The 23,844-nt window shown below is 33.2% G+C and overlaps 1 protein-coding gene across 11 annotated transcripts in view; it reads left to right on the top strand.

The window, feature by feature from the left end:
• The window catches only part of LOC106069355 (rho GTPase-activating protein Graf-like), a 51,038-nt gene that overhangs the window by 11,419 nt on the left and 15,775 nt on the right, over nt 1-23,844 (top strand). For 8 of the 11 annotated variants that reach the window (XM_056038543.1, XM_013229012.2, XM_013229010.2 and 5 more), the window contains exons 3-23: nt 6,056-6,117; nt 7,192-7,263; nt 7,391-7,495; nt 9,510-9,620; nt 10,540-10,644; nt 11,449-11,526; nt 11,973-11,990; nt 12,899-12,968; nt 13,758-13,858; nt 13,982-14,019; nt 14,581-14,637; nt 15,092-15,193; nt 16,829-16,907; nt 17,250-17,283; nt 18,119-18,181; nt 18,294-18,368; nt 19,030-19,117; nt 20,454-20,512; nt 20,707-20,812; nt 21,383-21,542; nt 22,303-22,564. In XM_056038543.1, the coding sequence (XP_055894518.1) occupies nt 6,056-6,117; nt 7,192-7,263; nt 7,391-7,495; nt 9,510-9,620; nt 10,540-10,644; nt 11,449-11,526; nt 11,973-11,990; nt 12,899-12,968; nt 13,758-13,858; nt 13,982-14,019; nt 14,581-14,637; nt 15,092-15,193; nt 16,829-16,907; nt 17,250-17,283; nt 18,119-18,181; nt 18,294-18,368; nt 19,030-19,117; nt 20,454-20,512; nt 20,707-20,812; nt 21,383-21,542; nt 22,303-22,564 (1,845 nt within the window). The remainder of the gene's footprint in view (nt 1-6,055; nt 6,118-7,191; nt 7,264-7,390; nt 7,496-9,509; nt 9,621-10,539; nt 10,645-11,448; nt 11,527-11,972; nt 11,991-12,898; nt 12,969-13,757; nt 13,859-13,981; nt 14,020-14,580; nt 14,638-15,091; nt 15,194-16,828; nt 16,908-17,249; nt 17,284-18,118; nt 18,182-18,293; nt 18,369-19,029; nt 19,118-20,453; nt 20,513-20,706; nt 20,813-21,382; nt 21,543-22,302; nt 22,565-23,844) is intronic. The other 3 variants (XM_056038546.1, XM_013229007.2, XM_013229003.2) reach the window with 2 other exon arrangements.

Genomic DNA, 23,844 nt, shown 5'->3' with positions numbered 1-23,844 from the left:
GCAAGGGGGGGGGGCTTTATATTTGTATGTGTTGGCCTTTCTGCGTCGCTTTATTTTACCCAGATGGATAATTAATCTCCCCTGTTTTACCCTTAGCAAGCAAAACTTGTACTTCATGCTCAGGTGACTTTTTACCCCCATATCTATCCATCTATCTATCTAACTAACTATCTAACTATCTGTCTTAGAACAGACAAAAGCATTGTTAAAAATATGTTTTTCATTGTATTTGAAATATATGCATCTTCTTATGGTCTTAGAGAGTTTTTTTTAAAAAATACTTTCATTTTTTAAATTATTTTTTTTTGACACGTATGTCCAGAAGGCCATGAAACTCCTTGAAGATTTTAAACAGGTCTGACTTAAATACTTACCGCCCAACAAAATTATATAAAGGTTTCATATTGATCAATTCTTGCTCATACGTGTGACGTAATGTGTTATATATAATACTAACCTGCAAGGGCCGTCTCCGCGTTTGTGTCATTATTTTCGCCACCATATCACACGCCATACATAATTATACATATTTAATATTTTTTTTATGCCAAGAAATGCCACATTTTGAAACATTTGGGGTGTGGCTGAGACCAGTCCTCATAAAAGGCCTGAACACTGACCGGCAACGTTGCAACATGCGGGCAGTGAGTGGTCTCGGTTTGACCATGTACATCTAGATTCTCCAAAACTGATGTCATTGATTGTGTTTGCACAATTCAATTTGACCAATGTGCACAATATTTGTTTAAGGCTCCTTTGCTGGCTATGTGTGTGCTTACAGTGGCAGGGATATATACGAGAAAGAAAATGGGGGCGGGGAGATGATTATAGAATTATCAATGCCATGTATTGATTCTCAGCCCTTGGCAGGTCGCCCAGCCTGTAGCCGTGTGTTAAATCTATTGGTAGATCAGATGGAAATGGCTAGCAGACTTCTCTCCCCCCCCCCTTTCTTTTCCCATCCCCTCTTCCTGGACTTTTTTTTTTCCCTTACTAAGTTTGAAACAGTTGATGTGAAAGTCACGTCGGAGCTTCTTGTATTGTTTAGGTCTGTCCAGACCAGAGGAGTCAGTGTAGCCCAGGTCTCTCTTAAACAAGTCTGTGAGTGTGGCACTTGTTTGACTAGTGGCCGGTGCCATCTCCCCCCCCCCTCCCAACACACACACATGTGAATGCTGCATCTTGTTTTTAGAGTTTGCACTTGTCTTGGATACCACGTTCGGTTTAGTCATTGGCAGGTTATGTTGCTCACATTTACTCACGCCTGGTTCAGCTTCTAAAGTGTAACATTTGATGTTCCATCGGTCAGTTTGACTGGTTGCTTACAAGAGCAGTGAGCTCTTCATTAGCTATTCATTTGGTCAAGTAAACTGACAAAAATGATGAGACCTATCTGTATACTCAATGAAAACTCGATTGACTAGTGAGAGCAGAGACACGGCATCGTCTGCTTTCTTTGCATTGGTCAGCATTGGCTTTAGGCTTCTGTGCCCGTCGGAAAAGAATATAGATTTAGTTTGAAGGGCCTTAATACATTTGCTTTGCGATATATGTATATTAAAAATAAATGATTTTGAAGGAAATAGTTTTTCTAGACTTTGTTTGAAGGTCACAGAGCTACTAACATTCCAACGAGCATTTGCAGTTCTTCACAGCCAGCAGAAGATTAACACTGCGCGAGACTTAATTGAGTTGCTTTTAGATTGGCATTGACTTGAACATTCATGAAAATAACAATCACTCACAGAGACAACATGTATTATAAGGTGATGAGAAATGTTTTGGTTGAGCACTAGATACTGTGGCTGTCTGAACTTACAGACCTACATCTAGCAATTTGGTCGCATTTTAATGGAAAGACTGGGATAGGCAATCGTGTTTTTTCCCCCCATCCTGCCTCCCTCTTACCGTAGTCAGTGTTGAATAAGGGGGGGGGGTGAAGGAGGGATTGGTGCTTTCATAATCAGTTGTGATTTTTTTTTTGGGGTGGGGGATGGGGGAAAGGTATGTTCTTGTACTTCTCTAGTAGGCCTAAATCTGAGTTCATTCATTGACTGGCAGCATCAAACTTAGTTTCTCAATGATTTGCTTAAAGTAACGACACGTTTCATTCTTATGGTTTCTTTGTGCGAAATTGTTATTTTTACCTAACTAAACTTTAGTCTTGAGTCGCGGTGGCTGAGTGGTAAAGCGCTTACCTTCTGAACCTGGGGTCCCAGGTTCGAATCCCGGTGAAGACTGGAACTTCTGCTTTCGGGATCTTCAGGGCGCCTCTGAGTCCACCCAGCTCCAATGAGTACCTGACATTAGTTGGGGAAATGTAAAGGCGGTTGGACTTTGTGCTGGCCACATGACACCCTCGTTAAGCGTGGGCCACAGAAATAGATGGCTTTTGCATCATCTGCCCCGTAGATCACAAGATCTGAAAGGGGAACTTTACTTTTTTTTTTAAACTTTGGTCTAGATTCGTTATACTGACTGTAGTAATGCTGGCGCAAGGCGGCCTATACTAGACATGTACCAAATAGAAGACAAAAAGAGGTAGCGTTCTTAGAAGATCGAAGCAATGGACGAAATTAGCATAATTATCTCAACTATCTCTACCATTCTATTTCCCAGCTGATGTTTCCCCCTGTTTTTTAATTATCTTATCTTACATAATACAGACGTTACTTCAAAAAAGAAGATGATTACGTCCTACGCGTCATGCATTTAGTCATGCATATTAACCAATGACTTAAATTCTGCCAAGTCACTGGTTTTCCTGGCTAGCTCAGGCAACCCATTCCATGCTCTAATAGCACTAGGGAAGAAGGAGTATTTGTACACATTTGTCCTAGCATATGGAACGAGGAATGTGCCTTTATCTTTGTGTCTTTCAGAGTATTTTATTTAAATTTGTTTTTGTATTTGAAGATTATGGTTCAGTGTTTTATGTGTAATTGCTACTCTACTTTTGAGTCTTCTGTCCTGAAGGCTTCCTAAGTTTAGTGATTTTACTAAAATCTCTTTAACTACTCATGTATGTCCATATCGGCTTATGAGGAGGTGGTGAACATATTTTCCATATATACTAGAGCAGTGGTTCCCAAACGTTTTCCTTAACTTCCCACATTCTGAGGAGTTTGTGGATTCAGAGAGATTTATTCACGTGGTGGCTTATAGTTAAATATTCCAGTAGTTCGTGGAACATTTATTCAGGCCTCGCAGAACACTAGGATTCCGCGGAACACAGTTTGGGAAACACTGTACTAGAGAATAATAAAGTGAAAAAAAAAGGGGGATAAAAAATTTTTCGTGATTTTTTTATTTATCACCAAAACTTTGAGCGCCAAAACTGCGGGTGCCAATACCTCGCGTTTCGGAATTGAGCGCCAAAAGTGCGGGTACCAATACCTCGCGTTCCGGAATTGAGCGCCAAAAGTGCGGGTACCCATACCTCGCTTGCCGGAATTGACGATTGTTTCACTGCTGGCTGCGAGGGGGAAGGGTTAGCACGGTGTTGTTTCACTTCTGCGAGGTTTCCTAACCAGGTATGGACCTAAGCTCCACTAAAGGACTCCCTTGCTACCTGTATGGACGGATGTTAATTACAAAAGTGGCACATTTTCAATTACTCCCACGCCCCTTTTTTTCCTTCACCTTGTTTACTATAAGAACACTTGCAGCTGTTCGCCAATAGAGGCAATGGCGGCTACTGCCCACTTGGTAATTGATCTTCCTCCCGCAGCTGTACATGACTACAGCTAGACGACGTTTTGGCTTCAGCTACAGACTACACTAGTGTTGACTTTTTGTTAGCAAATACTTTCTGGGGAAACTCATTTGTATGCAATGTTAGTATCGCTGCTACTAATGAAGGACTTTTTTTTTTCAAGATGGGCACGTCAAAACTAGCCCTTTAGATTTACTTCCCTTGAGAAAGCCTACAATAAGCGTTACATTATGTTGAGTTACAAGAATTTTTTTTGGTAGGGAAAAATAGAGCAATAATAGAGTTACATTAAGTCTTTAGCTTCAGCTCAGCCCCTTACTTTTTTTTTTCTTTCTAATGATTTAAAGTTTATTAGTTCTCTTAATTTCTTGATAAAACTATTGTGTGTGTGTTAAAACTCACAAGATTAAGATGGCTATAGAGTTATACTGTTAGGGAACAACCACATATTGATGAAACTACAAAAAAATCAAACAAAGCATTAGGATTTATTAAAAGAAATTTCTATAAATCAAATAAGAACATAAAACTAAAATGTTATTTAACCTTGGTTAGGCCAATAATAGAATATGCATCCTCTGTTTGGGACCCCTCAACTCAAGAAAACATTAAGAAACTAGAACAGACACAAAATAGAGCAGTGCGATTCATAACAAACGAATATTCACATTTGACTAGAGTAACACCTTTAGTAAAATCACTAAATTTAGAAAGCCTTCAGGACAGAAGGCTCAAAAGTAAAGTAGCAATAATACATAAAACACTGAACCATAATCTTCAAATACAAAAACAAAATTTAATAAAATACTCTGAAAGACACAAAGATAAAGGCACATTCCTCGTCCCATATGCTAGGACAAATTTGTACAAATACTCCTTCTTCCCTAGTGCTATTAGAGCATGGAATGGGTTGCCTGAGCTAGCCAGGAAAACCAGTGACTTGGCAGAATTTAAGTCATTGGTTAGTATGCATGACTAAATGCATGACGCGTAGGACGTAATCATCTTCTTTTTTGAAGTAACGTCTGTATTATATAAGATAAGATAAGAAGTATCGATAGATCTAGTTCTATTTTTTTTTAACCTTTACAAGTTAGTTTGTGCACGACCTCTTTCTTTGAAATATATTTCCCATTTTGGATGTAACTTGGCAGACCTACTTCCTTTTTTTTCCCCTTCTTTGACTTTAGGGGAATCTTTGACTTCCCAAGATCCTCCACACCTCTAGTAATTCATTCGGAATTTTAAAATCATAAATTGAAGCTGTATATATGGAGTTTGTATTACAAGAATAAAAGAATGAAAAAACCAAGTATAATGAAAGAATATAAAGACAAGCTTTGTTACAGCATGGTGATCTAAGCAATTCAGTGGAATCCAGATAAGTTGAATCACTTAAGTCAAAGTTCTACTTCATTCAAATTCTCTTCACCATTATCTTGTTTCTTTCTCTCAGAGAATTCCAATAAGACATCAACAATTGTTCACAGCACTGCTATCTATTGCATTTTGTGTGTGTCTGCAGTGGCTTATCGTATGATACATCATGTATAGGCTTTGCCTGGCCTAGTCTGGTTGGGTGTGTCAGAACTGGCTGATTGACACCTCTTCCACCCGTCTCTTTGTCAGTCACATACACAAAACACCAGACACTATGCACTATCACTTGCTATATCACTATTTTCATCTAAATTGAATGACATTGTCATTTTCTAGCCCCATTTTTTAAAATAGAAAATACAAATCCCTTACAATGAAAACAACTATTGTATTGCTGCAGGACATACAAAAAAACTGCCAGAGAAAGCTGTGTATTGAAGAAACAAGGGAAGTCTATCCATATTAAAATATTATACTTTTTTTTTTTACATTGTTTAAGTGTAACTTAAACTCTTTTAGATCAAAGTCAAATCCTGTTCCCTGGCTTGGAATCCTCTGCGCTGACTTTTATGGCTACTATAATTGTAACTGTGTAGTCAGTAGTACTGTTTGTTATTGATTGTGTGTTTGTGTTTTTTATAAATGGACAAAAAGCATTTTCTACATCTGAATAAACTTCAAGTTTATTAAAAATAAACAAATTCGACCTTAGCTCCTATATCAGGATTTATCTACAAATAAACTAATACTGAATCCTTTGATTTATTTCAAGAAGCAGTCATGAAGAAGATTTTATTTGTATATTTTCTTACAATTTTAGTCATTGAATGGATGTATTATTTAATTTCTTTTATTAGCCTTAACAAAATAATTGAAAAGGACAAAATTAAAGAATCGTTTAACAATTTATTTCTTGAAATTAAAATTTTATTATTAGAATATTTTTCTCTTTATTTTCAGCTAATTCCTTGTCCAAATTTGGCAAGTTTATTGAAACTATTGAAGAGCACCGAGATATCTTGGTAAGTAAGAAAAGAGAATGCAGAAATTATTTGTGTTTTGTTTGTTTGTAGCCTTGCTTTACTTTGGTGGTCAGCAACCTTTTACATTGGATGGTCTACACACAAATTGAAAACCTCATGACAGACCACTAAAATTTGAACCCCCCCCCCCTTTTTTTTTTTTTTTTTCTCTAGTCGATATATTATGTGTTCACAAGTAGGACAGAACATGTATGCCTTTGGTTAGGTTGATATTTAGTTTGGGTAAATCTGTACAGGCAACATTTCAAATATTATCTACAAAGTCTGCTTCAAAGTAAAATGATGTTCTTTTGGTTTATCTGACATTTCATGTTTGATTTTAGTGGGTTTTATATTATTCACAAGGTTGGTAATGTTGGGGTCCAAAACCAGCTATTGAAATTCTTAAGTTACTGATGCATATGTGGGTTTATATTATTGCAAGGTTGGTAATATCAGCTCCAATACAGATCTTGAAATTCTTAAGTTATTGATGCATATGTTTCATGTTTGTTTTATATTATTTGCAAGGTTGGTAGTATCAGCTCCAAAACCAGATCTTGAAATTCTTAAGTTATTGATGCATAGGTGGGTTTTATATTATTTGCAAGGTGGTAATATCAGCTCCATAACCAGAAGTTAAAATTCTTAAGGTATTGATACATTTGCTCATTCTTGAGCCTAGAACACAGCCTGTTGTTTCCCAAGTTCAATATTGAAATGCTGGCAGCTGGAACAATCATTCATACTACAAACTTCTACAACAGTGAAAATAAGTCATTTTGTAGTCCTCCTTAAAATATGTGCAGCTTGATTGATATCTTGATGTCACATTTGCTTGCAGTTCAATGATCCGCACTGGAAGACTTTCATTGATATGCTGGATGTTAATTGCAAATCAATGCCGCTGTTGTTTTTTTATATTTAATTTATGAGGCTTCGTCTATAACATGCAGATAGATTGCCATTTTTTTTTTCTCAAGGCTTGTGGAGAGCTGTTGAAGATGCTTTAATTTTTTAACTTTTTTGTTTTGTAAACAGTTTGCTCACTTTTTTCTTTTTTTTTTTTTAAAGATTTCTTCAGCAGAAGATCAGTTTGTTAAACCTCTTGATAATTTTCGTAAGGAAAACATTGGAGCAGCAAAAGTGAGTTACTTAAGAAGAAAATAACATTTTATGGTCGAGTATAATATAGAATTAATTGAGCTTTGCTGGCGAACAGGCATTTACCATGAAACAAATCATTAGCAGAGTTTTCATTTGCTTGTTACAGGAAGAGAAGAAGAACTTTGATAAGCAGACAGCCAAGTTTTGTCAGTCACAAGAAAGGTATCTTAATATGAAAGCTTCCAAAACCAATGAGTCTGCACTACAAGAGGTGATTAACCTGAATTATTATTTCATAGATTTTGTACTCAGCTTTCCTCAAAAAACATTGTAAAGATAGTGACATCAATAATTTCTATTTTCAATAAGATTAGCTTAAATTTAAACACATGGCTCATGTTTCACTTTAGTTGCAATGATAAAACTTTTAATGTGAGTCAAAACCAATTGAATGCCTAAAGGCAGAATGGAAACCTCTCACAAAAGAGATTAGACCATGGTGCAGTGAGCATGGTGTAGCATAAAAGAAAAGCAATTTAACATTTATATTTTTAATAAAGTTTGTTTTGTTTCATTTTTATTTTACTAAATGAAAATAATCGTTTCAACGGAGAGAAAAAGACTTTTTAAAATTTCTTTTTTACTAGTGAAGGAAATTCATAAATAAAGCATTAATAAATTAGCAATTATTTTGTTGCTTTTTAGCGTCCCCCAAAAGGGGAAAAGACACTATTAGTTTTGTGTGGAATGTCTGTCCGTCCATCCCATTTAGATCTCATAAACTAGAAAAGATAAAACTAGAAAAGATAGTGAAAATCTGACACCATAATATTTTAGACCATTCAAAGTTCTGATACTTTTTTCTTTTCTGAAAGCGAAAAAATCTAGTTTTTTAAATCACTTATGCAAACAGTTTTTTCATAAAAATACACCACTTTTACAACTATTCACTATTAATATTAACAAGAAGTTGAAATTACAATTTACCATATTTTAAACATATTTATGCAAATGGTTTTAGATTTTTTGTCAAAAGATTTTTTTTATTACATATGTATTGCCAAGTTGTTTTTGTTTAAGTTCTGTCATACTAAATACTTCATTTACACAAAAAAATGTTTACTTTTTTTTTAAAGAGAAAAAAATCTATTTAGTATGCATACAAGTTGTACATAATTTAAAACAACAATTAATTAGTGGTTTTTCATATCATCAAGTGAACTGCAGTGCATCGCTGTGGAAATTGTACATTTAACTTTTTTTTTTTCTGATTTTTTTTTTATTCGATTGTGAATAAAAGATTGACCCTTCACAAAACAATTTGATCAATTAGATATTCATTATAAGACATCAGTTAGGCCAGGTTCACATCTAACTTCACATTCACTTTCACCTATCCTTTGGTCTGCTGGACCGCGGGGGCACCACACAAGATCCTCAACCTTCTTTCTCCATTCTTCTCTGTCATTTGTCTTTGATAGAATCTCATTTAGATCATTCTGATGTTCTTTCTGAAAATATTGAAACCTGCCTTTTTACCTGCCTTGGTGGACCACTTCAGGGGCCGATTTTGAGTTTGTGTTTCCACACAAACTGTCTTTGTAACCTTGTTTGTTCATATTTTTTAAAGCAATTTTTTTATTTTTTTGTGGCTTTTTTGTGGCTAAAAGAAGTTTTTTTCACTCTTTTGGCAGACTTTGTCCCATTACTTATTAGTATTACATCTAGAAGTCTATCATTTTACATTTCTGTTCACTTCTACATTGTTAGAAGGGTGTGTTGGTTGGGCTGTTAAGGCTTCCTAACAAGGGGACTAGGATTTTCATGTGGAATTCTCTGGATGTTACAAGTACACTCATCTGTTATGGATACCTGATTTAAGTTGGAGAAAGTAAAATTGATTGGTCATTGTGCTTGCAACATGATACCCTTGTTAACTGTTGGCCATAGAAACAGATGAGCGTTACATTGACTGCAAGGTCTGAAAAGGGAAACAATGTTGGATTGGTTTATTTGTTATTCTCTGCACACATTAAAAATGTATTTTTATTTTGATAATGAAGCTTTGTAATGTGACATATCCTGTAGAGGTTTATATAAAGTTTAAAACTCAGGAAAATAAACTAGAATCAACCTGATTCTTTAACTAAAGGCTTCCTTTGGTTGATTCTATAAATATTGCTAGAAGTTGTATCACTTAGATAAATGACAATGATCCCAAACAATATTGTTTCTAGCCATGTTCGCAATGACTCAATTATTTCAATACCCTCTTTAATCTGCAGGCTGATACACAAGTGGAGTTTGAGAAGAAAGCTTTCTACACAGCCTCCATGAAATATGTTCTCAAATTGCAAGAAGTTCAGGAGAAGAAAAAATTTGAGTTTGTTGAGATAGTAAGGGAGTTTTGTTCTCTTTGAGAACTTGTCCATTGAATGTGGTGATTGGGTTTCAGTACAACGTGTTGATGTGTAGTGTGTGTAGGAGGGAAACAAACCAATATGTTTGTTGATGTGTGTGTATGTGGAATTAGTACAATAGAATTCAAAAGCTTGATGGCTTATCTTGTAAGAACCATTGATCACTGTAATCCAGTTAGTTTAGATTTTAATTCTGGCTAGATACTAGAAGCTAACTCATGTGATTTAAGCTAGAAAAGCCCTAAGTTAATCCTGAAACACTATAGATCTATATGGTTAAACAAATAGATCTATATGGTTAAACAAAATCTCAATCTTGACATTTAATATATCCCTGAAAATGTTGACCCCACCTTGACATTTAATATACATCCCAGAAAACCTGATTTCACATTGGTATATGACATGACTGAAGAATACTATGACTCCTGATCGATCTCTATCTAATATGCTATTGTTACTTTGATTTTCGAAGCTAACAAACTGTTCTCTTGTTTTAATAAGTACACTTTCTAAAATGTTTCGGAGGCCCGATTTTGAGTTTGTGTCTCCACACAATTGTCTTTGTAACCTTGTTTATGTTGAACTCTTTGCTTTATTTCTTGGCTATTTTAAACATTCTGTTATTTCAAACATGGATGACAGATAAAACCTCAATTATTTTTATATTGAACACACTAACAGCACAGACTACTTTGAGTAAACCAACCTTGTCAAAATTTTAGCTAGTTTAATAACACATATATTCCTGGCCAAGAGGTCTAGACATCTTATAAATTAAGACATTTGAATGAAGTGTGATGAGGTCTGATTGCACTAGAAATCTCCCTCCCTGATAACTGTCTATTTAGTTTTCTTGTCCACTAGTTCTAATGAACTGTCTCCCTATCTCCAGCTCCTCAGCTACATGTTGGGCTGGTTGACTTTCTACCATCAAGGATATGTTGATCTGGAAGACTTCAGGAGCTATGATAATGATTTAAGGCTCTTGTTACAAAAGGTTTGTTCAGCATTATATTACTATCAATTAATGTAATTGTAATATAGATAGATTTTTACATATTTTGTCTTGTTTTCTCAAAGTTTTTAATTTTTTTTGTTATGTCAGCATTTATGTGCATTAAAAATAATCTAGCAGTTTTATAATTTTTCTTGATAGCTAAAGAAGATATATATGTAAAAATGCTAATTACTCATGACCTCAAAAGCAAAAAAATAAAATTTTAATGCTCACTCTGAAAATACTTTCCCAAAATTTCTACTGTATTTAGCTTGTAAAAAAAACATAGAATTATGGCTTCACCCACAAGAAATGTGTTGCATAGAGATAGGTATACGTTGCTCATTTTTAATTGTTTCTTCAATGGACCTCATTCATCAATCGTAAACAAACAACATTTAGCCACGTGATAATATTGATAAATCAATGAAAATTACTTATCATGTGACAGCCTTTATGGATTGCGTAATTTATATAGAAGATATAGAGAACCACGTGGCAAAATGTTGTTTGTTTACCATTGGTGAATGAGGTCCATTGTGTAACTTTGTTCTATTATGACTAATACAAAAAGAATCCTGTGGTAAAATTGTGTCTGTATATTTAAAAAAAGAAAGTTTAAAATTGGAAATACAACCAGGCACTTCATTATGTACTACCTGAATCAGAACTATTCTTCTAGCAAAATTTATTGTGTGAAATGTTTATTAATTTTATTTGTCTTATGAAAATTACAGTTTGAATGTTATAAGATAATTTCTCTACTATAAATATTATCTGGCTGTTTTTTTTTTTTCCTTAAAGACCAGAGAAAATTTTGAGTGTACAAGAGACGAAGCGCAGAGTCTGATGGGCCGTATGTTGAATGAAAACAAAGCTTTGGTAAGTCAATAGTAACTGACTAAAGAGGAAGAAATAGAGTCAAAAGAAGTCTTAGTGAAACAAGAAATGTTTGTAGCTTTTTTAACTGATATTTCATAAAAAAAGATATTTAACTTAGAATTTTCATATTTTATTTTGGGCTAACATAGTGCACAGATTAAACAAAATCTTTCTCCCTTTATATAGCTTAGTGCTAATTGAAAATCATTTTAGCCTTAGATTCATTAAAGATCCATGTATTATTCCATTGTTGTAGACATTGGATGACAGTAAAAATGACAATATATGTCAGCTGTCTTGAAACCTTTTCTTATTTGATGTGTTGAGACCCTCATTTAATATGTTCGGCCATTTGCAGACGGAAAATATTAACATAACTTTATGTAAATGAAAAGATAGACTGCTTACTACTGAAACAATGACTCTGTATTATAACTTGTATTCAGCTTCATGCAGCCCAGTGGGTAAGGAGGATGTGATTTCTCCATTGTTGTAGCTCTTTTTATTTCTGTTGTGTCTGTAGACCTGGGAATATTTCTGGGAATATTTCTGAATTTCAATGTTTTAAATGCAACTCAAATAAAAGTTATGCTGTATTTACAATATTTAAAGAGAGCAAAGATTCCCTTCATAATAGACTTCAGTCTGAATTTGTGGTTGGTGTTATATGCTTATTTTGCTTGTAGAAGTGGGAGATAGAAATATTACAACTGTTTTTACATTGATGTTGCACAAATAGTTTTGTTGTCATATTGTTTCTGAAATCTGATTTTTTTTTTTCGCTTTGCAAATAACAAATAGCTTCAGTAATTATTTTTTTTATGTCAGTTTTTAATTTTGATTGATATTTTCATAAAGGTCTGGAATTTTGTAAACTAAAAAAGAAAGTTTGGTTATCTATATTTATTGTAGTATGTGGCAGATACAGCTTTAATGACTCAGTTTTGGTCATTAAGTGTCTTTCTGGTTTTATTGCTTCACAAATTCAAAGTAATCACTTTCTTAAAATTACTGTTTACCCGTTCCTTTTTTTTATACTGGGAATTTAAAATCTAATTTATTTCTACTAATTAACCTGATTACCTATTGTATTATTGTTGAAATGTTACTTGTTACATATTGTTAGTTTTATACACAATTTAGTGTATTTTTAATTCCATTAATTTGCTTGGCTGGAGATTCAGTACTTCTCACAAATTTCCTTGCATCACAAATGTCAAATTAAATTAAGCTCAAAAAAAATGTGAAACCAACTCTTTAGTGATAAATGAACATTTATTGTTTTAATAGTTCACTTAGTTTTAAGTTTTTTGTTTATATTAATTACAAATATTTTTAAAGATAAAATGAATATTTAATGTCATCTTTTCAGAAACCTTCTGATCAGTCTGGAACATTAAAGGGTTTTACAAGACAAGGATATCTGTATTTAATGGAGAAAAGTAATCGCTTAAATTTGTGTGTTGTAATATTAAGCTTATGTTTGTTTTCCCACAATACAGTATATTTTATGTGAACTTTATTCAGACATTGAAGACATTTCATTAAGTAATAGTTGTGCACATTACTTAAAAATAGGGCCGTTAATTAAGGAAGTCAAGTGGTATTTTATTTAAAAACAAACTCAACACCTTGCATCAGTTTATTTTTACAACTTCTATCAACTCACTCTGTCTGGTAAAACGTTAGTACATATTATTTCTCCCTCACCCAATCTCGGGTCATGTTGAAATTTTGCACAATTATTTGTAATACTTGACAAAACATGAATCAATGAAAAAAAAAAACAAATAGTTAATTATCTATTGGTAATAAATTATTTTGTTTGTTATTGAATAAGGGAAAAAAATTGTACTTGACTAATTTGGTGGTATAAATTGAGCTAGTCCCCTTGAGGAGGCCTGAGCATGAAGTGAACAAATTTTTTTTTCTTTGCATCTACAAAAGCGGTCATGATTACAGTTACCCCCTCTCTCCCCCCCCCCCCCCCCCCCCCTGTTTTTTCCAACTGTTCCAGATAAGTGATAGGATCATAGCAAATTGAGAAATCTAAAAGCATGAAATTGCACTAAACAAAAACAATATGTAAAAATATTTATAATTGTACAGATTTATTATTGTTAATCTAGATTTATTACAAATTTAATTACATGACTGATCCAAACTAATCGATACAATAACACTTCATATAACACTTGTTTTTCTTGTTTTAAATTTTGGCAATTAAATAGAGACGCTCGGGACAACGTCATGGACTAAATATTACTGCCAGTACAAGAAAGATAGTAAAGAGTTCTTCATGATTCTCTACAATCAATTGGGTGGCAAATTGGTGAGTTGTAAAATGCTTTGAATAGCCAACAGGTAAACTGATACAGTTTTAAGATATTGCTTGCGCTTTTTGTGGAAACATTTAACTCTATTTTGATACACAATAATATCCTGCTTTTTTCAGAATGAGCCTGAAAAGTATACACTTGAAAAATGTGTCAGGTGAGGAATGTTTTTTGTATTTTATTTAACACATCAAAAAACAAATTAATTATTGATAAAAGCATATTTAATGAAAATTGGGAATTATGCTTGATGTTGTGGTGGCTGAGTTGTAAAAAAAAAGTTAGTAGTTATAGAAACCTTTTTCTGGCTTCTCATTCATAACTTTTCATTGTCCATCCAGTGGTAAAAATATGGTCATAGTACTCATAGTTTGTTCTTATAATTCTAGGATACAGAAATTAGTCAATCCTGCCTGATTGGCACAATTGTTATTGCTAATCGGTTAAGCAGTTACTCCAACTTGTTTTACCATTGTCATCTGGACTATTACAGAAAATCATTCAACAGTCAATCATTCTTAATCTGACCTCATTTTTAGAGAAATCTCTTTAACACTCTGACAGTTTTAATCTATGTAGCACTAGATGTTTTATATAACCACTGGCTAGTTAATTCTTTCAAAAGAGAAAATGATACTAGAATCTCCTCTTACTTTTTGTTCCTAGTTTTTTTAGTTTCAACTGAATCAAAAAGAAAAAAATGTTTTTTTCTTCCTAGGCGTGCATCAGACTCCATTGAGAAAAGGTTTTGCTTTGATGTCACACTGAAAGATAAGTAAGTTGTGTGTGTATCTTGTCCAGTCTTTCGATTTATAGTCACTTGTTGCCCTTGGTATCTTGGCTCAACTAATACATTTAAACGTATTCACTTGATTAATACATTGAATTTTTCTTTTTTAAATTTTTTACATATTTGATTTTGTGAGCTTACTGCCTTCAATGGATGTTTTGATGAGTAACATTCTGCTTTGTTTGTTTTTTTTGTTCACTTTGTCTTTTTTTGTTTGTCTTATAGTTTGTATTAAATTTTACAAGATATGTAGTGCTTAATATCCTGACTAGATTCATTTTTTTGTTTCTTTCTTTTCTTCAATTTTAATTTTGTAGTTTATTATATGACAAGTATAATCATTTCAATATAAGAAGAGTCATGTGATAGAGAGTCATGCATCTCTAGAGATGATGATGGCCTCAGACTAATGTTACACATCATGTCCAAATGTCTTCAGGTTAGAAGACAGAACACAGGGAGACAGCTTTAAGTATTTCACTGCCAGTGTCTTAAAATCATCTTTGAAAGCTCATCAGCATCCTAAATTTGTCAGAGAAAGGTTGATTGTAAATGTTTGCCTGTTTTCTTGGCTCTCAGTTCTAAATGCCGTTTCCTATTTTGATTTTTCTGAATTTTTTTTTTTTTTTTTTTTTCATTGTATTTATTTTTGTTCCTAAAAGCCCCCCCCCCTCCCCCAATCCTTTCCTCTGCCCATCAGTAAATGTTATTGATTTGATCTCTTCCTTCATGTGTAGTTAGAGGCTCATCATTTTACCTTCTTTTTTTTCTTTAAATATGGTTTTGCATTCTCCATTTTGCAAATGCCTAGAAACATCTCTCCTTTCTCTCTATATTTAGACTTACATTGGCCTTAAATATAACTATAGAAGAGAAATTATTAAATTCTATAATGAATGTCAGTTTCTCTAATGGCCCAGTAGCTGGGCTTTTGCCTTTTAGGCCAAAAGTCTTCGTCCTAATGCAATTTAACCTCAGGAAACTGCAAGTCTTTTTCAGTTCAATGTGTTCGACTAGGTGTCTCAAAGTTTGAAGAAAAGCAGCTCTTTGTACTGGTCACATTTTTGGTTAACCACTGAGTACACAAAATAACAACATGCTGTTTAGATATTTAGTTTGTTCTATTTGACCTTAACACTAGACTAGTTTTCTTGACACTCCCTTGAAACTTAAATCTTATTTGAACATGATAAGAAAATATTTATTATTCAGAATTTTAATCTTTTAGAAACAGTTTATTGAGTTCCCCCTCTGTCCACCCCCCCCCCCCAACCCCCCCCCCCTCAATCCTTTTTTTATTGTATAATTGCAATATACAAGAGTAGAAAGACAAGACACATGAATGTTAAACAAATTTCAGTTAATTAGATAAATACAATAATAGAATTATTTCACATCCAAAATAAAACAAAAACTTTATTATAAATTCATAATTTACTGTTGATTAAGTATATACCAACATTAATTTTTTCAAAGTATTATCATTAAATTGTTTTATTTTTTTTTTGCCTTTTTCACGTTAAAGATTTATTCACAATTAATCCATTTTCTCCAAAACATCATCACCTCATTATATTAGAACTATACTTTGAGTTTTTTGGCATTGTGGATTTATATATTGGCATGTATACTTAGTCACTGATTCTTGCTAGACTATTGCAAATTATGCATTGTATTTAAGATATTTTCCCCCTTTTTTTTAATAAATTTAATAAGAACTGGTTAGTTTCTTCTTAACTTTAGATAAAAATAATTCCTTTTATATTGCTTATTATACAGACTTCTATTACCAATGGTAATGTGCAGTTTGTTATCTTTGGCACACTTCACAGAAAGTTATTTGAGCATTTTAAAAATACTTGAATAAAGAAGTGAATTGTGAAACTTTTTCTGATTCACCTAATTTATTTAATGACATTTCTATAATTTTAGCATTAACTTGTGGACTGAGAATTATTTAAATCTAATTTTAAACGTTTTTTTTTTTAATTTCTTTTTTCTTTCCATACAACAATTGTTCTTTTCCGTAATTTATTTTCACCATTTCCTCATAGATCTATTTCTGTGAGCAACAATTTCTCTAATGACATTGTAGTTTTGGACTTGAAATTAATTTAGGAAAAACACAAACTTCAAATCTTTTTAGAGACTATTGCTTCATCTACATCTCTTCTAGGTCAGGACCATTGACTTTCCAAGCACTCTCTGAAGATGACAGAAGACTTTGGCTGGATGCAATGGATGGGAAAGAGCCAGTAAGTAGAACTGGAAATAAAGGAACATCATAGATGTTCTTTAAGTGCTGCAATATTATTTTTGGTGTGATTGTCTACCATTGCGGACAAATGTATGGACTATAAATGGTTGAAAAATCATTGAATGGTCTATTTTAATGACATAATTGTCTTCATAGACAAACATATTGATGTTTACATGTATCAATGAGGAACACATATAATATGCTTTTTTAAGTCTTGGTTCTAATGCTCAGATTTTAGTTGCTGTGGGTCAGCTGTTGTCTATGTGTCATGTTTAAGATATGCTGTTGTTATTTAAACTAATGTTTGTGCTAATTTTAATACTTCTGATCTCCTCAGACGTATACCATGCATAAGATTAAAACAGAAGATTGTAAGTACACACTTGAATTATTTGCTAGTCTTGTATTATCTTGTCCCATGACAAAAATAAATAACAATCCATGTACTTGACTTACTAATGAAGAATAACAGATAGAAAGAATTTGTGGATTATGACAGATGTTGCTGAAGAATGCTAATTGACAGAGTATTTAGCCTACTCTATTACATTGGGAATACATTTAAAAAAATGACATAAAGAAAACTGGGTTTATATTTTACCTAGACTATTGGGGCAGGAGTTAATTATTGGGGTGTCAGAGGCTAGTATAGTTTGCTCACTCTGCTTAGCATAGACACAAGACACAATGAAATAACAGTTTCATTATTGAACATTTCTATAAAAATAAATGTTGCAAAGGATATCTGACCCCTTACCATCTATTTATACTCATTTAAAATCTCATAATTATTAAAGTTTAAACCTTTTTCATTTTCACATCCAATGATAATGTATTTAAGATATTTGATGTCTTTCTTTGAACCTGGGTTTATTTTATCTAGTTTGGTTGTTGGATGAATACTTAAAACAACCTTCAATTGTTTCTGATAAACATTCTTCATTGCAGTTGGTGGATTGGGAAAGTTGGATGAATACTTAAAATAACCTTCAATTGTTTCTAATAAACATTCTTCATTGGAGTTGGTGGATTGGGAAAGAAACTGTTTTAGATTCGATACATCACAAAGATAGTACTTAGGGTCCATGTCTCAATAAATCTACATTTGATAATTCATGAACATTACATGTTGTTTATACTTAAAACTCTAGCCTCCTTCCTGCAATGGTTGTATTGACTATATTTTGTTTTCTTTGTTTTGTACAGCAAATCTGGATGATGTGGGATTTAACTTTATCAAGAGGTCTCTAGCTGCCATAGAATCTAGAGGTATTAGAGCTCTTCAGTACACATAGTTTAATTTAAAGTTATATCTTATTAGTTATACATAGTTGATGTCTTATTGTTGCAATACATTATTATCTGTATATTTGCTTATCAGGTTTACAAGAACAGGGTCTGTACAGAGTAGTAGGAGTCAATTCCAAAGTCAACAATCTCATCAAAATCGCCTTAGGTACTTTAAAAAAACAGCTTTTTTAAAATTTATTTTAAAAATAATTATGGCCATTTGTAAATTCTGAAGATTAAGGATTTTTTAAAATAGTACTTTAAAAAATAACAAGTAGTTTCCCCACAGTACAAGTCAGGTACCCACTAGAGCAGGGTGGACTCATTGAAGTTAATGTTATACAGTCTTTTTTCCATTTCCATCCAAGTAAAAAAAGCAAAGTTCTCCTTTCAAACCTTTTGATGGGGCAGATGATGTAGAGGTCAAGGGTGTCATGTGGCCAGCACAACGATCAACCACCATTACTTTTACCCAACTAATGTCAGGTACTCTTTAGAGCTGGGTAAACTGAGAGGTGCCCTAAAAATCTTGAAAGTAAAAATCCCAGTCTTCACCAGGATTCAAACCTGGGACCCGAGTTTGGAAGCCAACGGCTTTACCACTTGGCCACCATGCCTCCAATTTTATTTATACTCTTTCTGCATTTTCTCAGTTGAGCAATGACTTAATTTCAATCTTTTTTAAAATTAAATTTCATGTATTTTGTAAAATTTAATTTTAAAACAGTGTATTTAGTACCTAATTGACTAACCTATAAGTGCCACTACTGTTGAAGTGCTGAATGGTATTACTTTACTCCTACAATGCTGTGTGTGTATTTGTACAGATCCCAAGAAGACAGAGAAAATCAACTTTGAGGACCCTTCAGTTTGGGAAACTAAAACAATCACCAGTGCTGTAAAGACTTACTTGAGGTAAAAACTGCAACCTGCCCATTGTGTTGTTCTGTGTAGTTAGCTCAAGTAAAAGAGCAGTTTCAAATACAGAGTTATTATCTTTAGTTTTATCCTAACTTTACTACACACACTGATTGACTGGTTAGTTCTGGTTAGTTCCTTTCAACCACATGTATCTTAAAAGTTTATAATTTTTATATGTCCAAATATCTTTTACAATTTTTGTTTGGTCTTTAGTTTCCTGAATATTTTTTCTTAAAGCTTTATTTAAGACACTAAGAGGGCAAGAAACAGATCTTTATAATCCTGTTTTAATCTGTTAACACTTTTTTCCCTGTAATATGCTTCACTTCATTTTTTTTCCCCCCTACTTCTAATCAGAGATAACGCCCCCCCCCCCCCCCCCCCCCCCACTTATCTTACTTTTAATTTGCCTTTTAAAATAAAAAAGTTATGGAACATTTTTCAAAAATTTCCTATTTCCTACTCAGTGAGTATCTGATATTGTAAGTAAGATGTCAATATTCAGTACCTGCATGTCTTTTTTTTTTTTACTTTTTGTTTTCTATTTTTGAAAGTTGACAACTTGTGGATGTGGTTATCTTATTGACGCTCTAGTTTTATCATTTACGTTTTTTTTTAAATAGTTATTTGTGAAGCAGCATAATGTCACCTGTGTCAGTCTCAAGACACTCAAGTTTATAAGCACTGCAAGCATTTTTTATTATAGTCTAGTAGTAGGCCCATTAAAAGTCTATTGTTTAGTCACATTGCATTTAATTCTTGCACTCTTGAAGGTTTATTTTTAAAATTAAAGGTTATTGGTATAAACAACTCCAATTCATCAAATGTTTAAAAATTGAGAGTGTCCTCTAGTTTTCCTGCACTCATCTGTGCATTAGTGGTAAATGACAAGTGAGAAGTATGTCATCACAGCATGACTAACATACCTGGTCATTGCTTGACTAAAAGATCTCTTAACTAAGTGGTTTCCTTTTCAATTGGTGCTGTCAATTTTGGTGTTTTATTGTTACCATTGTTTTTGCACCAAGTTCCTAATATTTGTTTTATTCTCAAGCATTAGTTCCAATGCTCATATTTGAACACATCTTCTGTTCAACATTTGTTTAGCCTGTGTTTTGTGAGCAACTTTATGCAATTATTTTTAAAATTTTAATTACTATAATTTTAGTTAAATCTTTATCAGTTGCAAGTTTGAAAAACACAAAAATTTAAAAGAGTGTTTTTTACCTAGAAGATGATCAAATCTGAGGCATGTTATTTTGTTTAATTTGATTTAGTCTTATTGCATTCAGCAGTAAGATGATGTTTTTATTGAATTTCTCTTCCCTAGATCTTTGCCTGAACCTTTGATGACCTTTCAACTTCATGAAAACTTTATAAAAGCTGCCAGTAAGTTGTTTTTATTCTTTCATTTTAAAAGTTAAAAGTTTTAATTTTATATTTCTATTCATAATTATGTTTTATGAGTGCAAAAGTTATAAATATTTAGTCTTAGTGTCTGTATTGGTAACACTTAAAGAAGAAAGCATGGCTTTATGATGTGTGTTTGGGCAGAAAGAGAAAGTTGTCATTATCTTTCACAGAGCAAGAGAGTAAAACACTAAGGATTCTAGATGTCCACAAATATGTCCACCAGCTACCTGATGCCAACTTTAGAATGCTGGATATGTTGATAGGACATTTGAAGAGGTTAGTTTGAGGACAAGGATTCTTATAAGGGCACACTTTGTCAAGATTAAAGAACAATTATTTCTTAAATATTTTAGGGAAAAGTTCTTACATCTTTTATAAGCAGTATTTGAACCCTAAACCATTATGTTCACATGTCTGCCACATGTATCACTAACTCACTAATTATAAAGACAGAATCTAAGCTTTTGTATTTAAAGATTGTATTTTGTATGACTTAGCAGAGTCTGGTTCACTAGGAAATAAACAATGGAACATGATGCTTGACATCAAGATGAAACACCACAGTAAGAGTCTATCAAAGACCAACCAATCTGGTGCAACCTCCATTTCCCAACAAATCCAATGACATGTCAACATCCCTATTTTTTTTTAAATTTTAATTTAAAAAAATCAAACGTAAATTAAAAGCAGATTAATGTAATTAACATCAATTGTGAGAATCCCAGAACACAAAATAAAATACTTTGAAAGTCTTTTTTAGTTCCCTCCTTAAGAGCCGAGTGAAATTAGATTTTTGATGCATTATAAAAGAACAACTAAATACTAAATGTTCTCTCTTTACTCCAGGGTGTCCGAGGAATGTGAGTTGAATAAGATGACTGTGGCTAACCTGGGAGTGTGTTTTGGACCTTCTTTGATGCGCCCTGAAGAGGAGTCTATGGCTGCGATTATGGACATAAAATTTTGCAATATTGTCGTGGAGATCTTAATTAACAATTATGAACAGGTAGAAATTTTATTTTTACAGGTAATAGTAATAGAATAATGATATTTGTGTCCCATTTTCTTCACATGTTCTTCAATGAAGTAACTGTAGTTAAAGAATCAAGCCTCACAGGTTAAATCTGATGTTTATCTCAAACGGATTGAATTATAAGGCCTTGACCTAATATTCTAAAAACTCTCTGTTATGATAATTGTACTTGTTAAATAGTTGGAAGAATTTAAGGTTTTGGCATTAATCTTTTATTAGTTGTGATTGTTTTAATTTTAGAGGGAGTTTTGAGAGTGGGGTTGCTATCCTTGGGCCAATATTGTTGTATTTCTGGACATAATGACCTACTAAGATTTCTTTTTTTTTTTTAAACTTCAATTATCTTTTAGTATGCTTGATTTTGTTACTGGGATATTGGTATGCTATTTCATTATTGATTTGTTTTTAATATTTGATTATAATGTCAGATCTTTGATAGATTCGTTGATTAATTAACTCTTCATGGTGGGAGCTCACATCAACTGTAGAAAAAAAAAATTACCTTCAATTCTTTCAACCTCTTGGCCTGATCCACTTCCAAAGTAAACTAGATGCACTAATTATTTCAGCTTTGCATCCCTTCATCATGTCTTTCTAGATGCATTCATCATCACTGTCATTTTAGTCTTATTTTTTCATCTTTAAATTATTTTAAACCAATTTTCGCATCTACTTCTTATGATGATATTATTTCATTCTTAATAATAATAAAAAAAAAAAAATTCAACTTCAGATATTCAAAAGTCCACCTGATGGCACTGACGTAAGTGAATCAAGAGTTATTCCAAACACCAACCAGCCAGTCAATAAGACCCCAGTACCCAACAATAGCGAGCCGCCTGCTAAAGGGGCCCCAAATTCTGGTCGTAATGTTAACCACTCAGCCAACCAGCCTCAAAGACTCTATGGAAATGTTGCGCCAGTAATGCCCAATTCTTCTGGAGCAGTGCGGGTGAAGCCTAGGCCAGTGCAGATCTTTAACTCATCTACAGGAGGTAGGAAACACATTTTAAGCTACAAAAATATTATAAAAACTTAAACGGAGACAACTAAATGAAGGATCAAGGACTGATGTTTATATATAATGAAGACAGAGAAGGATTGGACACAATAACCATACACATCAGTCCTGGTCTTCAGATCTTATAACTCTTGCCTACAATGTTCGCTGGCGTCACTATCACAGGTTCATATATCGGTGTCGCTCTGTGGTTGTCCCAGGACACATTTAAATAGTCTTCCATTCCATTGGAATGAACCTACCACTGCCTTACTCAGACATGCCAAAACACATCTCCACAGTTTCTTCTTGGCCTGTTCACTAGTGATGACTCTTTTTGTTAATGTGGGCAAAGCAAAGCAAGCTCTAGTACAACCTAATATTTATCACTTTCACTAAAGCGAAGGAAACACTAACAATCAAAGTGGTGTGTAGAATGGCAGAACAGAGTTACAGCAATATTTATTTTGTGGAAAATTTTATAAGTCATAAAAATATTTTTTCTAATGTGTTCTACACACATAAATTTTTATTCTGAGACATAAAATGCTAGTTTCTTTTTTAGATCTTAAAGACAGTTAAGGTATATACAGTTTCTGTTTCAGTTCACCAAGATGAACTATTTACAGCAGTGGTTCCCCAACTTTTTTGTCTTGTAGACCCCTTGCCATGTTTTTTGGTGTTTGATAGACCCCCTGCTTAACTTGTATTGCATTTTTGCCAATTCTTCTTTTTTTAAAACTAATTTCTAACTTTAGTGAGTTGAAGAGTGAATAAAGTTATAAAGGTATATCTTTTTTATTGATAAATTTCAAATTTAAACCAATTAAAATAACAATTAATATGTATTCCTGGAATCACCAATCACACTGGAAATTTTTTTTTTTCCAGGTTTATCATCCGTTGCTACAAATATTATGTTTCATATGGGAACTTGTTGTTCTATGAAGTAGTCCTTCAAACATTAAATATTAATTAATTAATGTGCCTTAAGCATCATTGTAAAAGTTTTCGCAAAGAGCAGTTTCTCTTGTATTTCTTGATCTTTCACATGTGGCACAAATATTGAGTCCACAGAACTGTTTTCACTTAGGGAGAAGGGGCGAAGGCAAGTAACTGGCTTCTAAACCAGTTAGCTTTGAACAGGAAGGGCTGATTAGCCTTGGCTTGCTACCCACCTGAATTCAAAACTCTGCTGCTTTGCAACTATACCCAAACATGGCTTTCGTGGGTCAACTCTGAGGAAAAATAATTAAGAGCCGGCGACCATTAGGC

Source organism: Biomphalaria glabrata, chromosome 8 (genome assembly GCF_947242115.1).
Source record: "Biomphalaria glabrata chromosome 8, xgBioGlab47.1, whole genome shotgun sequence".
Taxonomy (NCBI): Eukaryota; Metazoa; Mollusca; class Gastropoda; family Planorbidae; genus Biomphalaria; species Biomphalaria glabrata.
This window is presented reverse-complemented; position numbering and strand designations above follow the sequence as displayed.